Source organism: Phascolarctos cinereus, unplaced genomic scaffold (assembly GCF_003287225.1).
Source record: "Phascolarctos cinereus isolate Bilbo 61053 unplaced genomic scaffold, phaCin_HiC Scaffold_9;HRSCAF=440, whole genome shotgun sequence".
Classification (NCBI taxonomy): Eukaryota; Metazoa; Chordata; class Mammalia; order Diprotodontia; family Phascolarctidae; genus Phascolarctos; species Phascolarctos cinereus.
The window spans coordinates 47573541-47590947 of record NW_027556402.1 but is presented as its reverse complement, the minus strand read 5'-3'; the positions used below and the strand labels follow the sequence as shown (position 1 = coordinate 47590947).

Below are 17407 nucleotides of genomic sequence, written 5' to 3'. Positions count from 1 at the left end.
TATGAAAATTGTTTCTCAGCTTTCTGCTTCTCTTTTAATCTTGGTTGCATTGGCGTTGTTTGTGCAAAACCCTTTTAATTTAATGTAATTAGAATTATCCACTTTGCATTTCATAATGTTCTTTATCTTGTTTGGTCATAAATTCTTCCCATCTCTGTAGATCTGACAGGTAAACTATTCCTTAGTCTCCTCATTTGCTTATGGTATCACCCTTTATGTCTAAGTCATGTACCCATTTTGAACTTATCTTGGCATATGCCCCCCTTCCTTGTCTAAGCTGCTGCCAAGGCCTGTTGATTTCACCTTTTTAATATCTCTTGAATATTCTCCCTTCTCTCCTCGACACTGCCAGTGCTCCTGGGCAGGCCTCCATCACCTCACATCTTGATTGCTGAAACAGCCTGCTGGTGCGTCTTGCCTGTCTCAAGGTTCTCCCTACTCCGGTCCATTTGCCAATCAGCCACCCAGCCACCGCGGTGATTTTCCTAACGTACAGGTCTGATTACATCACCCTATTAGTAAACTCCAGTGGCTCCCTGTTGCCTCCAGGAGCAAATACAGAATGCTCTGTTTGGCATTCAGAGCCTTTCATAACCTGCTACCTCCTACCTTCCCAGTCTTCTTACGCCTTTCTCCCTGATGTGCGCTTCCATCCAGTGACGCTGGCCTCCTGGCTGTTCCGCGAACAAGACACTCCGTCTCTCTGCTCTGATCATTTTTGTGGCTGTCCCCTGTGCCTGGAATGTTCTCCTTCCTCTGTTCTGACTGCTGTTCTTTCTGCTTTAAGTCCCAACTAAAATCAGACTTTCTGTAGTAAGTCTTCTACTACTCCCCCTTCTTCATATACTTGGACCAAAGGAACATATGTGCTACATATTGAATACAGAAGTAGATATGAGAATCCATCTAGTTTTCTTCTATTAAGCCAGTCATTAAAGAGATTTTTAGAAATATGTAAAACACTGATTCTCTTCTTGCTAATTTTTTTGGGGTAATTTTGATAAAATATGTCATTTATGGTTGATATGGAATGGACTTATTATTTTAAATGAATACATAAACATTCAAAAATTTATCATTTTAATTTCAAACATGGCAAATATTAAATGAAACCCATATAAGCCAAGGCTTTATGGGGTCCTTAATTTTTAAGAGTGTGAAGGGGTCCTGAAACCAAAAATTTGGAGAACTGCTATGTTAGATGAGTTGTCAAATGAGAAACGGCTCTTATGTCTTGTAAGATTGTATTGTTTCCTTATTTAGTTTGGAAGTGAGACCTTTGTTAGAAAAACTTGCCGTAAAGATTTTCCCCCAGTTGTTTCCCTTTTAATCTTAGCCTTTATTGGATTTGTATAAAACCTTTACATTTTTATCTAAGAAATATCCATTTTATCTTCTGTGATCCTTTCTGTCCTTTGTTTGGTCATGAACTTTTCTTCTCTCGTAGATTTGGACAATTCTTTTGATCTTTTTCTAATGTATTTATGATATTTTATATCTAGGTCACATATGCCTTTGGAGCTTATCTTGGCATGAAGTCTAAATTAATTTCCTTTGTACTGCTATCTAGTTTTCCTGGAGGGCTTTATTTTTTTTAAATCAAATGGTGACTCCTTATCCCAGTAGCTGAGGTCTTTGTGTATATCAAACACCAAGTGACAAGGTTTTTTTATGTACCTAAACTATTCTAATGATTGAGCTCTTTTTAGGCCAGTACCAAATCTGTATCTCTAGCCATATGGAAAAATGCTTCAAATCCCTAAAAAGAGAAATGCAAATTAAAGCAATTCTGAAGTTCTGCCTAACACCCATCAAATTGACAAAGATGACCAAAACAAGAGAGAAATGTTGGAGAGGCTTTGGAGAAATGTTCAGTTATAAACATTTATTATTATGTACCAGTGCTAAGCACTGGGAATACAAAGAAGGGCAAAGGGCAGGCCGCGCCCTCATGGAACTTGTAGGTTAGTGAGAGAAGACACCACCTAAAAAGAAGCTGAAGAGGGTGAGGCGAAGGGAAGAGAAGAGTACCTGGGCCCTGGGACTGAGGAAGATCTGCATCATGGGATGCAGGCACTGGGAGATGCCAGCACTTGGGTCCTCTCACATAGAGGATCTGGGAGGGCCTCTCTGCTGTCTACCCTCTACCTTCCTCACAGGGAGGGAGGGAAGGAGGAGCCCTGGAGCCAGGGAGCCTGGACAAGGAGTGAGATTTAACCTTATTGGAGATTGAGTTACTGGAGACAGTGGTGAGATACATGAGATCAGCTGGATGGGAGATGAAACAGGCTCACTGATGCCCGTTGTTTGTCCTTTTCGAAGAGAACCAGTGACATCACAGGTGAATTGGATTTAAGTGAGACGTAGTTGCATAAAGTCCAGTGGCAGGACCAAAGTCAAGACAACTGGTGATGGCTTGGGATGCAGTGGGTGACTTTGGTGCCTTGATGCCTCGCCAGTCTCGAAGCGTTCCACAGTACCTGCTTCAGCTGCCTTCCATTGGAACAAATCGTCCTCATGTGCCTGTTCCACCAGGGAAGGCGTTCCGAGGTTTCACATGCTTGAGGTAGACATCCCCCTTGTGAAGAGGTAAACCTATTCTGGAAAGCATTTTGGAATTGTATATGGAAAGTGTGCATGCATGCCCTTTGGCTCATCCATGAACACTGTTTAGTCCCATACCCAAGAGAAATCAAAGGAAGAGGGGAAAAAACCCTATATGTACAAAAATATTCATCGCAGCTCTTTTTGTGGTGTCAAAAACAAGTAACAAAAAAATCTTCAAAATCTGGAAACCTAGGGCATACCCATCATTTCAAGAATGGCTGGACAAATTGTGGTGTATGAGTGTAATGTACTATATGAAATAAGGAAATGGGCAATTTCAGATAGGCGTAGAAAGATGTCTTTGAACTGAATTAGAGTGAAGTGAGCAGAACCAGAAAAGTTTATGCTATAACATCTATGTTGTAAAAATTACCAATTTTGGGGACTTTTATAAACTGATGGAAATGAAATGGGCAGAACAAGGAGTACAGTTTATTAAATAACAACAATACTGTAGTGGCAAACAACTTTGAAAGCTATAAGAACTGTATCGATACAGTTATCATCTACTATTCCAAAGAACTGATGATGAAACATTATCTACCTGACTATATGAACATATTATATAATATAAAATATTATAAATATTATATAAATACAAAATATAATTATATATACAATGTAGAATGCATTATAAATAAATATAAACATATTATCTACCCTCCTGACAGACAGATAGTGGATTTAGGGTGCCTAATGAAACATATTTTTTTAAAATTTGGCTAATAAGGGAATTTGTTTTGTTTGATTATGCATATTTGTTACAATAAATTTGTTGTAAATTTTTTTTTCAGTGGAGTGTGGATTGGGAGGGAGAGATAGTGGGTTTCCTGTTAATTAAAAAAGGCAAATTAAAATATCTAGCCTTCTATTGCAGTTTTACATTTTGAAACATGAAGCAGCTGTCTGAAAACCCACATGACTCTGATTGCATTTGCTTATAAAAATATCTAAGCTTTAAATTTATTACAGATTTGACAGTCATTAACAAATATGAATATTTCCACATGACAAAGGGTTGCCCGAGATTTGCATATTAAAAAATGAATCTACACATATAATTTGTTTTTGTTTTAAAGTATACATCAGCTTTAACGTAGTAGTACTAACATTGCCTTTCTTGGCTATATCCCTTTCTAGATAAACTGTTTTCTTCTGTGTGTTCTTAAAATCTTATCTGGGGGCAACTAGGTGGTGAAGTGCATAGAGCACCAGCCCTGAGGTCAGGAGGACCTGAGTTCAAATCCGGTCTTAGACCAAACACTTGACATTTACGAGCTGTGTGACCCTGGGCAAGTCACTTAACCCCAATTGCCTAAAAATAAAATCTTATCTGATGCTTTTTTTGTTGTTTTTTTTTTTTTTTGCACTGCCGCTATCCCCACAACAGTCAACTCCCCATTAAAGCTCTTGCTTTTAACGAATAAGTATAATCAAGCAAACAACTTTGTGTCGTATGATGGTTATGTCTGAACACATGTGTCTCATTTTATACTTAGAGGCTTGAACAAACTCTTCGACCACTGCCAGGAAGTGAGAAATCTGCTTCAGTCTTCTCAAGTTATGATTGATTGTTCATTGCATCAATCAGGTTCTTAAGTCTTTCAAAATTGTTGACTTTTACAGTGTTGTATACCACGTGTGGTTAATATTCCATTATAGTCACATGTCATTATTTGTTCAGCCACTCTCCAATTAACGGCCACCCTCTTTATTTCAAGTTCTTTGTTAGAACAAAAGTGCTGCTCTGAAGTATTTTTTGTTTGCAGGGTCCTTTCCATCTTCTTTGATATCTTTGGGGCATAAGGCTAGGAGTGGGTATCACTGGGCTAAAGGGTTAACGCATAGTTTAGTAACTTTTGGGATATAATTCCAAGTTACTATATAGAACAGTTGGACTGTCCTTTTATTTTTTTTTTTTCTGGTGAAGCAATGGGGGTTAAGTGACTTGCCCAGGGTCACACAGCTAGTAAGTATCAAGTGTCTGAGGCTGGATTTGAACTCAGGTCCTCCTGACTCCAAGGCTGGAACTCTATTCACTGCTCCACCTAGCTGCCCCTCCTTTTACCTTTTTAATGAGCATTGGTTTAGGTAGGCTAGTTCAGGCAAGTGCATTCTGTGGAGGATCCACGTTCTCTTTGTTATAAAGTAGCCTGGTTTAGGACTTCTTCCTTTCTCCTCTGAACTATTTAAATAACCTCCTAACTGATGGCCCTGTTTTTGGTCTGTCACATCCTAGTCCATCTCATCCATGCCACTTCCCAAGAAATCTTGCTGGTTTCCCACTATGATAATGCTACTTCGTGTAATTGGAATAAAAACATTAGAACAACATGAGGAAAGACTGATGAATGAGTGTTAGACTTTAAAGAAAGAGGAAGCTTTTCTAAAATTGGCAATTGATAAATGCCATTTTTGTAGAGCCTCTGTTAAGTATGTGAGTCACATAGTATCTCAGCAAAGGAGTCACCACTGATCCAGAATATGTAGAAGCCTCCTCATCTGTCTGTAATCAAAGAGTCCATGTGAATTACTGTCTTTTTTAGGATTCAGTGGCTACTATTGTGAATATGTGAAGAATTGTGCAGCTATAGCCAAACCTTGTTATTCAAAGATATACGTATATGTATGTGTGTGTGTGTGTGTGTGTATATATACATATATATATATGTATGTATGTGTGTATGTATTTTTGTGTGTACGTATGTGTGTGTGCGTGTATGATTGCAAGAGGTAAAAAAAAAATGACAAGAAAAATCAAATTAGCTTTAACGGTCAGATGCCTTTTGGAGACCATTGGGATGAAGAATGTGAACAAATTTAAAGATTTGGACAAATGCCTCACAAATGGTCCAGTTTTACCCTATGCAAACCTTTTATAATGCCCCATAGTGGAATGGAAGGCTTGGGAGCAGTTTTATATCAATAAAGTTGTAGTCAGAAAAAAACCTGTGGTATTTGCTAGTAGAGGATTTATAGAGAAATTCAGTATATAATATGCAAACTAGAATTTCTAGCTTTAAAATGAGTGTCACTGAAAAGTTAAGAGATTAAATGTCTCGAATAGATCTTGGGTCCCCAGAGAAGGGCCATGCCATCATTATGTGGCTACAAGCAATATCAAATATCAGGGTGGGTGGGTGGGGGCAAGCTAATACAAGGGAAGGTAGATTGGGGGAGGAAAAAGTTAAAACCTTTTGAGAATAGACAGAGTGAAAGGAAGGAAAGAAAGAAAGAAAGAGTAGAATAAACAGGAAAAATAGGATGGAGGAAAATATATAGTAATTAAAACTGGAAAAAAAAATTTACAGCACGTTTCTCTGGTTAAGACCTCATTTCTCAAATATATAGAGAACTGATTTAAATTTATGGAAAGAAAAGCCATTTCCCAAGTGATAAATGGTCAAAGGATATGAACAGGCCGTTTTCAGATGAAGTAATCAAAGATATCTATAGTCATGAAAAAAAATCTTCTAAATCACTATTGATTAGAGAAACACAAATTAAAACAACCCTGAGCTACCACTCCACACTTATCAGATTGGCTAATATGACAGAAAATGACAAATGTTGAAGGGGATGTGGGAAAATTGAGACACTAATGCACCATTGGTGGAGTGACCTTTTTGTAGAGCAATTTGGAGCTATGCCCAAAGGGCTATAAAATCATGCATACCCTTTGACCAAGCTACTACTAGGTAGACCACTGCTATATCTGTATCCCAAAGAGATAAAAACCAAAAAGGAAAAGGAACTATGTGTACAAAAATATTTGTAGCAGCTCTTTTAGTAGTAGCAAAGAATTGGAAATTGAAGGGATGTCCACCAATTGAGGAATGGCTGAACGAGGCATTGCATATGATTGTGATGGAATACTATTGTGCTATAAGAAAGGATGAACAGAATGCTCTCAAAAAACCTGACTTACATGAACGGAGGCAAAGTGAAGTGAGTAGAAGCAGAACATTGTATATAGTAACAGCAATTCTGTATGATGATCGAGTGTGAATGATTTGGGTAATGTGTCCCCAGTGCTGAACTCAGTGCCTGTCACGTAGCAGGCTCTTGATAAATGCTTGTTGACCTGACCCTGACCCCTTGAGCTTGGTCTCTTTTTTATGTACGTCTGTTAGCCAAACTTGGTATTTCAGGTACTTTTTGTCATACTTTTTGCTTATTGTTCCCTTTTCCTTCTACTTAATTCTTAACATTTCAAAAGCCGTTTTCTATATGCAGCTTTATGACATCCTCCTGATCATAGATTTGGAAATGGAAGAAGCTTTAGAGGCTATTGAATTCAACTCCCCCATTTTAAGATGAGGAAACTGAGATACATTGTGTCCTCATGAGGGTCACACAGCTAGTTAGTGTCCAAGGCAGGATTTGAACACGGCTCTTGATTCTAACTAAGCTCTATGCTTTTTGTCCATTATACAGTCCAGTTGGAAGTAATGACTTCTCCCTTCCAGATTTAGAGCATCTTGTTCTGCACTTTTAATGCAGTTTTCACATAATAGTGTATTGTAGTTATTTATGTTTGTATCTTCTCATTCACTTAACAAGCACTTATTGAGGACTCTGTGTCAAGCAATGTGCTAAGCACTGGGGATAGATACAGAGAAAGGCAAAAGACAGTCTGTGCTTTTAGGAATCTCTCTAAGGACTATTAAATGCCTCAAGGAAGGGCAAGTCTAAGCTTTCACTCCCCTAGTCCTTTGGGCTGTCTTATACACACCCATATCTTCCCTAGTCCTTAGCACTGTCTTCTGCACACTGTCAACATTTAACAAATAGATGTGGAATTAAATTTGGGTCAAATTGGTTGCAACAGGAACTTCTTTTTTCTCTGAGAGCTTTCTTTTTCTTGGGAGAAGTAGGAAGTGACTTCAGAATGTTTTCTGGGTGGCAGCCTGCCACCCATATCCTAACCTGTTTTGGATAAGGAATAAGGAATTTTACATATAAGTCTTATTAAAAGTTACTTTTTGAATTTTGTCTTGAAATCAGATTTTTTTTTTAACTTTGAGCTTTCAACTTTGGTGTGTCTATTACCTTATTTTTATTAATTATGATTTTGAATTACGGATTTTATTTGGTTATTTCCTATTGTAGGTGTTCTGTCATTTACCTGTAAAAATCCCCCTTCCTTCACCTTATCTTTTAAATGAATTATAAAACCTTATTTTTGAGACCTTGAAATAAAGGAATCTGGATTTTTTTTTGTTATCAGTTTAATATTTTGTAGTATGCTAGATTGTATATAGAAGTTTGATGTTAGACTAGATTGTGGAAGAAAACAGCCTATACTCTGTGTATTTTAGGAGAAATTCCTTTGGTTAAATAAGTGCAGCTTAACTGTAGAAGTGGCAGATTGTTGAATCTTCAGAAATGAGAACATTAAAATGTGTTTTATAAACATGATTCATGCCTAAGGTCCACTTGGATTATGATCCAGTTTACAAGTGGGAAAAGGTTGAGTTTCTGACTGTTTTTGCTTTCTATCCTTCTGCCCGACCATCTTGTGCTTTTAGTATATTCACACATCATCAAATATATGTTGGAAATATTTGAAGCCTTTTCCCAGTTTAAAATTAAGCCTTTATTTTGAGCTGAAATAAAAGTATCTATTGCCATCCTCATAATTTTTTTCTGTCCATTTTCTTTATCCACTTAAAAAAAAAGTTTATATTTGGAGGTTGGTGAGAATCAAAGACCACTTTGTTTTATGGGAAAAAAAATTAGCAATGAGTTTTAGTAGAATTAAATGAGTGACACCAAAACCTTATATTTTATTTTAAATTGGAATAAGTTGGGCTACTTTATTTTTCTGTTCTAAGAGCTGTTTGGTCATAGGGCAAAAAAAAAAGTTTTCATAAATTTCTTCTCCATGGTGAGCAGAGATACATTTCATACCAAATGAGGACCTTTTATCTCACATATCCAACATTCTTGAACTTCTTCTGGACTTTAATGACATTTATGGCTTGCAAAATGTTGTTAAGCATTAATTTATCAGCACATTTTATTGAGTACCTACTGTGTGTATAAGGGACTTTGCTTGGCATAACATAGCTTACAGTTGCATGGGGGAGGTGAGACATAAACACAGAAAATAATAACTTTCAGTCTTAGTGCCCAGCAAAGTTCTGGACACATAGTTCTTTGTTTGCCCTTCATTCTCAGAGAGGACCGCAACATCAGGAAGGTGACGCCATGACTAGCAAGTGAATTGGATTACAGTGAGGGAGGACTGTGCAGAGTCACCAGCCTCACTGTCTCCTCTGGAGCCATCTGGGTCCAGTGGCCAGATATAGATCAGGATGACTTGGAGATGGCCCCGGATGTAGTGGGAGACCTTGGCCTTTTTAAGCTAAGGTCTTTCCCAGGTCTCAGTTTGACTGAGGCAAAGTTCATTCAGTGATTAGATAAGAAATGAGGCAAAAAAAACCCCCTCCTCTTTTAACTAGTCAAAAACACAAAACCCAACACAAAAACAAAAACACACCAAAATCCGCTCACATAGTAGGTGCTTATTAAATGCTTTTTGGTTGCTTCATTGATTTCAATATACAATTATCTAATGAGTTGTATCTATTTAAACAGTATTATTTTTGTACTAGCTCTTTTTTGTTGTGATGATTTGTGTTTATCTTGCTAGGGAGCCAGACTGAGTCAGGAAGACTCATGCCTCTGACACATGGTGGCTGTGTTACCCTGGGCAAACGTCTTTGTGTTCCAAGCAGCTAAGATATTAAGTTGGAAAACAGTTGAGCCTGCATTGGTAGAGGGAGTTTCCTTTTGGGCAGTTCCCTACAGTAAAATCACAGGCCTGGACCAAAACCAGATCTTAATACACTCCAAAGTAAGTGCCTGCAGTTTGGTTCAGCTTCCAAAGTTACTAGTGCTGTAGAGGAGAGGTAGAAGAAAGGTTCTCATCACCTCTCCCTTAGATTGTTGCAACAGTCTCCTACTTGGGCTCTTTTCCTCCTGTCTTTCCCTGCTCTTTCCAGTTCAGTCTCCGTGCTGCTGCCAAAGGGATTTTCCTCAGTCACAGGTCTGACTATGTGATGATTCCTTTAGTCAGTAAACTCTAGTGCTCCTTAATTTATTGCCTCTAAAACGGGGATCTTAACCATTTTTTGTGGCCCCCTTTGGCAGTCCGATGAAACCTATGGACCTTTTCTCAGAATAATATTTTTAAATACATAAAATCATAGGATTACAAAGTAAGCCATTTATATTGAAATACAGTTATCAAAATATAGATTAAAAAAAAACCCAAACAAGTTTATGGTCCTGGGTTAAGAATCTCTTATTATGAGTCTAGGAGGAAACATAAACTCCTTTGTTTAGCTTTGGAAAACCCTTCACAATCTGATTCTAGTTTATCATTCTAGTTTTAGTGGACATCACACTGCACACTCTGACCTAGCCCAAGTGGCCTGCTCTCTGCTCACATACACACTTGATCTCCTTTTGGTGTCCCTTTGCGTTAGCCTGGAATATACTCCCTCTGTAATCTCTGCCTCTTAGACTTGCTTGCTCTTTGAGACTTAAGCCGGCCATCATCTTTTGCATGAAGCCCTTCCTGATCTCCCCAGCTGCTACTGCCCTTCCTCCCAAGCTGCCTTGTATATAACTACCATGTTGTACATATTTGCATTTTATTTTTATGCTGTGTATCCTTTTTTAAAAAATAACTAATTTTTAGTTTTCAACATTCACTTCCTTAAAATTTTGAGTTTTGAATTTTCTCCTCTACCCTCTTCTCCCCTCCCCAAGACAGCATGTAATCTGATGTAGGCTCTACTTATACATTCATATTAAATATATTTTCATATTAGTCATGAGGTAAAAAATAATTAGAACTAATGAAGGGAACCACAAGAAAGAAGAAACAAAACAGCAAGAGCAGAGGAAAGCAAATAGTATGCTTCCATTTGCATTCAGACTCCAAAGTTCTTTCTCTGGATGTAGATATATGCTGTATATTCTTATCTATGCACTTGTTTTCTCCCCCTTTTAGGAAAAGTTTCCTATTTATTCTCATCCTATATTTCTTTTTTTCCCCTCTGGACCAAAAATCACACAGATGCCTCATTGCTATTTTTTTTTCCTTCTAAATTTAAAAAAAAAATTTTTTTCAGCCCAAGATGAGGTTTATTAGAACATTCGCCATATTGGGCAGACTCTTAAGGAGTCTGAACATTAGTGAGCTATTGGCTAGATTGTAAGAATCTTAAGCAGTGGCTAGATTTTAAGAATCTAAGTCTAAATTTCTAAAGTGGGAAAATAATTTAGCTTTATAAATACGATCTCTATGTCAGTACTTTTGCTAAGTGTTGCCTCTCCCTGTGTCAGTATTTGAGGCATTGCCTCTGGTTCTTTCATTCTCTCTCGCAGGTCCTGTTTAACCTTTTTCAAGGTCTGGTTGTATATCCAACAGAACCTGCCTGACTTGTTCCTTGTTTTGAGAAAAAAAAATCCACTGGAAATTTAATCTTGTTGGCTTTGGACAAGAAGGGACTTGAATTCTGAAATTGCTGGGGTTTTTTTTTTAAACCAGTGAAGTAAGTTTTTATTTAATAGGCTATAAATTTGATTGCTGGGAAAGTAGCAGATAGAAATTCATGATAAGAAAGTTGTACTTTAGTATTTTGCTGACCATTGACTTTTGAAATAAAGTTGCTGGGGCAGCTAGATAGAGCACCAGCCCTGGAGTCAGGAGGGACCCTCGTTCAAATCCGACCTCAGACACGATACACTCACTAGCTCTGTGACCCTAGGCAAGTCACTTAACCCCAGTTACCTCAGAAAAAGAAAAAAAGGTCCTGGCCTCCTTGAAAAGACCTTAGAATTGGAAAGGAGTATTTGAGTTGCTTGACTTACTCATTGTCTTTTTTGTTTTGTTTTGTTTTCTTTTTTTGTTTTCTGGTGAGGCAGTTGGGGTTAAGTGACTTGCCCAGAGTCACACAGCTAGTAAGTGTCAAGTGTCTGAGGCCAGATTTGAACTCAGGTTCTCCTGACTCCAGGGCTAGTACTCTGTCTACTGTACCAACCAAGCTGCCCTGCAGCAATCTCTCTCTCTCTCTCTCTCTCTCTCTCTCTCTCTCTCTCTCTCTCTCTCTCTCTCTCTCTCTCTCTCTCTTTCTCTCTCTCTTTTTTTTTTTTTAGGGTTAGGCAATGGGGTTAAGTGACTTGCCCATGGTCACACAGCTGGTAAGTGTTATGTGTCTGTGACTGGATTTGAACTCAGGTCTTCCTGACTCCAGGGCCAGTGCTCTATCCACTGCACCACCTAGCAGCAATCTCTTTTTAAGACTTAATTGAATCCTTGTCTCTAATGTGCATGAGATCTGGATTCATTCGTTCATTCATTCTTTATATAGTCTTTGCCCTGACCTTCTCCTCTTTTGCTCTGCTTCACCCCACTCCATGCCTCTGGGACTCTCAAGTTAGCCCTTATTTTCCCTTTTAGGAGTTAAAATGTGTCTTAATAAGAGTCTGTTTTTCTTTATTTTATTTTTATTCTGAACTTAACAAATGTCAGATAAGATGTACATTTCCGTTTGCATCATGGAACAGAAAAGGCAGGTTGTATATGAAACTGCAGTTTATGTGTGCCGCATGCTTTTCTTTTTAAGTATATAATAAGTACAGTCTGTAGTTTTCACAGCTGTCCTGCTTGTTTGCGCTTTTAAAAATCTTCCAGGCCCTCTCTCACCTGGTATGGGGATGAACCTGAGAATGCGTAGCCCTAATATTCCTTCTGCCTTTTTGGTGTCTATTTGAACTGGAGCCCTCCTGACTCCCAAGGTCGTAGCTGTATCTACTCCGCCATCTAGATGCCCCTTGACTAATTCAGTGTCAGACAACATTTATCAAGTGTTTTCCTGAGGGAAAAACACTGTGCTAAGGACGAGGAAAATCAAGAAAGGCAAAAAACCAACTCTGCCTTTAAGGAGTTTACAGTCTTGTAGTAGCTGCTACTTCTATTGAGCTGAAATTTGCCTCCTTAATAGTGTCTTTGTCCTGGACTTACTCTTCCCTTCTGGAGTCATAAAGTACAAATCCGATGCTCATTCCAGGTATTTGAAGTCAGTGATTGTGTCTCTTCCTTCTTTCCAGTCTAAATAGCCTTAGTCTGCGATTCATCCATATATGACACATGGTGTTGAGTATCCCTACCATCTTGGTTCCTGTGTTGTAGTTTGCCACTGTCCGTCTTAAGATGTGACGTCAGACACAACACTCTAGTTATAGTCTAGGGTAATGGTTCTCAAACTTTTTTGATCTCAGGAGCCCCTTACACTCTGACAAATTATTGAGAACTATCTCTTCTTAAAAGCTTTTGTTTTTGTGAATTATGACTATTAACATTTACTGTATTAGAAATGGAAACAACTTAGTGTTATTATTGTGAAAATAGTTTTGATCTTGAGGACCCTCTTTTTATTTTTTTTTTGAGGGCCCTCTTTTAAGATCACCAGGGGAACTTGGATCGAATTATGAGGTCCACTGGTCTGGTGAACTTATTACCTCCCTTGTTCTGTTTTTTTTTTTCTTTTCATGGAAGATACATTGGATACTGGAATTGAATGTCTTTACCGTTGGAAAGACCTATAAAAGTAGAATGATTCTCTTTCTGTTTTTTTTATAGGGGATGCAGAGGGCCACCAATGTGACTTACCAAGCGCATCACGTCAGCAGGAATAAACGAGGTCAGGTGGTGGGGACCAGAGGTGGATTTCGTGGTTGTACAGTTTGGTTAACAGGTAAAGTCAAGCAAAGCAAATTAATTTTTATACCACACATAGACCCTGTGAGTAGACTGTTCCACAGACCTCTGTGTAAAGCAATTTTGTGTGCTTTCACTTAGAGAGTTTTATTGTTTTGGTGATGTGGGTTGGGTGAGAGGCTTTGAAGCACTGAGTCAAGGGGCAGGAGCCAGGGAGAGAGAGCGAGAGAGCACAGTACTGTATGGTAAAGTTCATGTGGGTGGGTTTTTTTTTTTGAATGTGGGTTTCTTTCAGAATTATTTACAGGAAGTGGAATTTGTATAATTTGAATTTCCATGAAGTGAGAGCTATCTGTAGGGTAATCTAGAGTAGTGGTTCTCTAAATGTGGTCTGCAGACCCCCTTCTCAGGGGTTCCACAAGGCCCCAACTATTTAAACATGTTGACATCTAAAACTGTTTAAACATATAAGCTATTTAACATGCTAGGATGTTATCTGTCTGTTAAAATTGCCTCTCTTTTCCAACTATGTATTTGTGGGGATACTTTTCTTCATATATCAATTAAAAAAAACATTTCAAACAGATTTACTGTGAAAGCAGATATGACAATCCAGCTACCTTCTATTAAATTAGACTTTAAAGATATTTGAAAAAAAAATATACGTGCCACTCTTACTAACTTTTTTTTTTGCTTTGGAAAATAGTTATTTTTCTTAAAGATATATTAACATGTAATGGGGTGGGTTTACTATTCTTGTTTTTAAAGGGATATATAAATATTTTAAAAAATTATCAATTTTAATTTCTAATATGCTAAATATTGATAGATATAAACCACATAAATAAAAGCTCTTTGGGTCATCAGTAATTTTTAAGAGTATAAAGGGGTTCTGAGTTCAAAAAGTTAGAGAACCACTGATTTAGAGAACACAGAATTATTCTAGAAACTCAGGTTTGGAGTTTAGTTCTTGATTTCTGCCTTTGAGACTTTATGCAAATTACATGAAAGTTTAATACCTAAAAGTTTCACGTGGGCAGCTAGTGGTTATAGTGGATAGAGTGCTGGGCCAAGAGTAAAGGAAGACCTTAGTTCAAATCTGGCCTTGGAGACTTATTAGATGTGTGACCCTGGGCAAGTCACTTAATCCTGTTTGCCTCAGTTCCCTTAACTGTAAAATGGGAACAATAATAGCCTTTTCCTCCTAGGCTGGTTGTGAGAAACAAATGAGTTAATATTTGTAAAGCACTTAATGTGGTACCCGGTACAGAGTAAGTACTCTGTAAATGGGATTGTTATTATTACCACTTGCTGTTGGGTTTCAGTCATGTCTGATTCTTCCTGAACCTGTTTGGTGGTAAGGATAGTTGTATCTTTCCTTCTCTAGAGGGATGCTGTGAGAATAAAAGTCATTTGTACAGTGGGAAGGGTGAAGGACTAAGCGTATCCACCCTAAAGTTTTGTTCTGGGGAAATCTCCAAAGTGAAGCTTAGGTATGAGTTGTGGTTAGGTTTCGAAAATGTGGGTAACAGAGTCCCCAGCTGCCACAAGAATAGGAGTCAGTGTACAATACTGGCGTCAGTTAAGGGACAGACTTTATTCCACCCACAACAGAAAAATATGTATAGGACTCACAGGACCCTATGGACAAATACCGAAGAATACAAGTACTCAAGTAATATCCCGTTGGACTTCTGACATGGTCCTTAGTAGGAGGGTATAGCTGGATTCTATGAAGTAAAAATAAACAGGTTAGGGATGGTACCTTAAGAAATCGCCAGCTACTGGAAACTATTAGAATGTGTCTGCCTCTACCTCTTCCATTCCTCTATCAGACGGTGAATGAGCATCACTGTGATTTAGAGTGAGTATAAAGAACATGTGGAAAGGGAATGAGGGTTAGCTGGCTGATAAATGGGGTGACCACATTGCTTCAGTGGAATCAAAACCTTTCTGCTAACATTTATGGATATTATGGAAACTGGTCTGGGGTTCACTTTTGTCACTCTTTTTCCTGTCCTAGAGTAATATAATTTAAAAGAACATGCATTTTTCTTTTTAAATGATGGAACTTCAGTAAGGCTATACTGACAACAGCAGAGTCCAAAGGGAACATTTGAAATTTAAATGAGTAGCACTGAGATGTGAAAATTAGTTAAGTTCTTTTGTAGGTCCTTGGTGACTTCCAGATATATTGAATGATGCATGCAAGCGTTATTACAAACACACATTTTCATCATTTCAGAATTACGTGTCTTCTTTAGAGATAGTTGCTGAGGTAATGAAGTCTCTCTTGTTAGATTTTATTTTTGTTGGTGTTGTGAGTAAACAGTGGAAGGTAAGTGGTAGCACATTACTTCTTTGACATCCTAGTGCTGCAGCTCATAGAGTGCTGGACTTGGAGTTAAAAAGACCTGGGTTTAAGTCCTGCCTCCGATATTTGCTGGCTATGTGACCCTGGGCAAGTCATCCATCCCTTAGCAACCTCAGTTTACTCACTTACAAAATGGGTACATTAATAGCACCTACTTCATGAGGTTGTGTGAGGGTCAAGTGAAATAACGTGTAAAGTGCTTTGCAAATATTAAACGTTATAAATTCTAGTTACTGTTATGTGATGAGATCAATTCTTTTTCTTTGGTAGTAGTTTTCACAAACCCATATTTCATATGAGGTCTAAGCCAGAGAGTCTCAACCTTTGTTGTGTCGTGGACATCTCTGGCTACAACATAAAATACGTGAGAATCCAAAGGAAACAAATTATCGAAATAGCAAAATATTTAAAACACCGAAAAAAGTGAGTTCACAGATCCCAGGTGAAGAACCCCTGATCTAAACTGCACTTGGTAATTTTCAACTCCTAGGTTTGTCTGGAGCAGGGAAGACCACAGTGAGCATGGCGTTGGAGGAATACTTGGTCTGCCATGGTATTCCGTGCTACACTCTTGATGGTGACAACATACGTCAAGGTCTAAATAAAAATCTGGGCTTCTCGCCAGAAGACAGGGAAGAAAATGTTCGTCGCATTGCAGAGGTTGCGAAGCTCTTTGCAGATGCGGGCCTGGTGTGTATCACCAGTTTTATATCTCCTTATACCCAGGTAGGTGTCTTGGCTTGTATGGTTTTTTTTTTGTGACACTTTTTAACTCTAAAAGAAGCAAAGAAAGAAGGCAAATTTTAAAGGAAGCAAATAATTTATACTTTCCTGCACTTTGCAAATTAAAAATTAAAAGGCTTTCTGTAGTGATGGGCAGGTAGGTAGTACAGTGGATAGAACACTGGTCTTGGAATCAGGAAGATTCATCTTTATGAGTTAAATGAGGCCTCAGCCACTTAACATTAGCTGTGTGACCCTGAGCAAGTCACTTAACTTTGTTTGCCTCAGTTTCCTCATCTGTAAAATCAGCTGGAGAAGGAAACGGCAAACTACTCCAGTATTTCTGCCAAAGACACTCACAAAGAGTCAGACACGACTGAAATGGTTAAACAACAGGAATGACTTGTTCAGTGTGTGACCTCCTCAAATCCAGTTCAGTCAGTCCCATCTTATAAAATCCCCAGTTTAGGTGTTCTTAGGTGTAATAGAATTTGGGAGCCATATGACCAAAGAATTCATTGAAGACATTCTTTCCAAGATTATTTTTGATGAAAGCCTGTTGCACTAGGAAAGTAATGAATTGGTTCTTCCAGATGTTTTTGTGATTATTGATGCAGTGGGGTCATTCTCCTGATGGTTCATGGATTCTGTAGAGACTAGATTTTTAGCCTTTGGTTCGTCTTTGTCCCTCTTCTTTATCGTCCAAGAAATAAATAGTGTTTGTAAATGTTGGACATAATTTGAGGTTGAATATATTTCCCACATTACTTACAGTGGATGTATTTGTTTACATGACTGACGTGATCTTTATAAATGAGCTCCTCACTCTTTTTGTGTGGAGGACTCACCTCTCCTGACCTCTGTTCCCCTGCAACCTTTAGATTTCTTGGACAAGATGGAGGGATTGATTGGCTAACTGTGACTGATGGTGAGCTAGATTTGGTATAGTGTGCTTTCCCAGACCA

The 17407-nt window shown here is 38.2% G+C and overlaps 1 protein-coding gene across 3 annotated transcripts in view; it reads left to right on the top strand.

Annotated features, from left to right (window-relative positions):
• The window catches only part of PAPSS1 (3'-phosphoadenosine 5'-phosphosulfate synthase 1), a 164560-nt gene that overhangs the window by 49285 nt on the left and 97868 nt on the right, over nucleotides 1-17407 (top strand). For 2 of the 3 annotated variants that reach the window (XM_078148591.1, XM_021001397.2), the window contains 2 exons: nucleotides 13268-13382; nucleotides 16210-16445. In XM_078148591.1, the coding sequence (XP_078004717.1) occupies nucleotides 13268-13382; nucleotides 16210-16445 (351 nt within the window). Of the gene's footprint in view, nucleotides 1-9265; nucleotides 9470-13267; nucleotides 13383-16209; nucleotides 16446-17407 lie in introns of all 3 variants that reach the window. The other variant, XM_078148590.1, reaches the window with a different exon arrangement.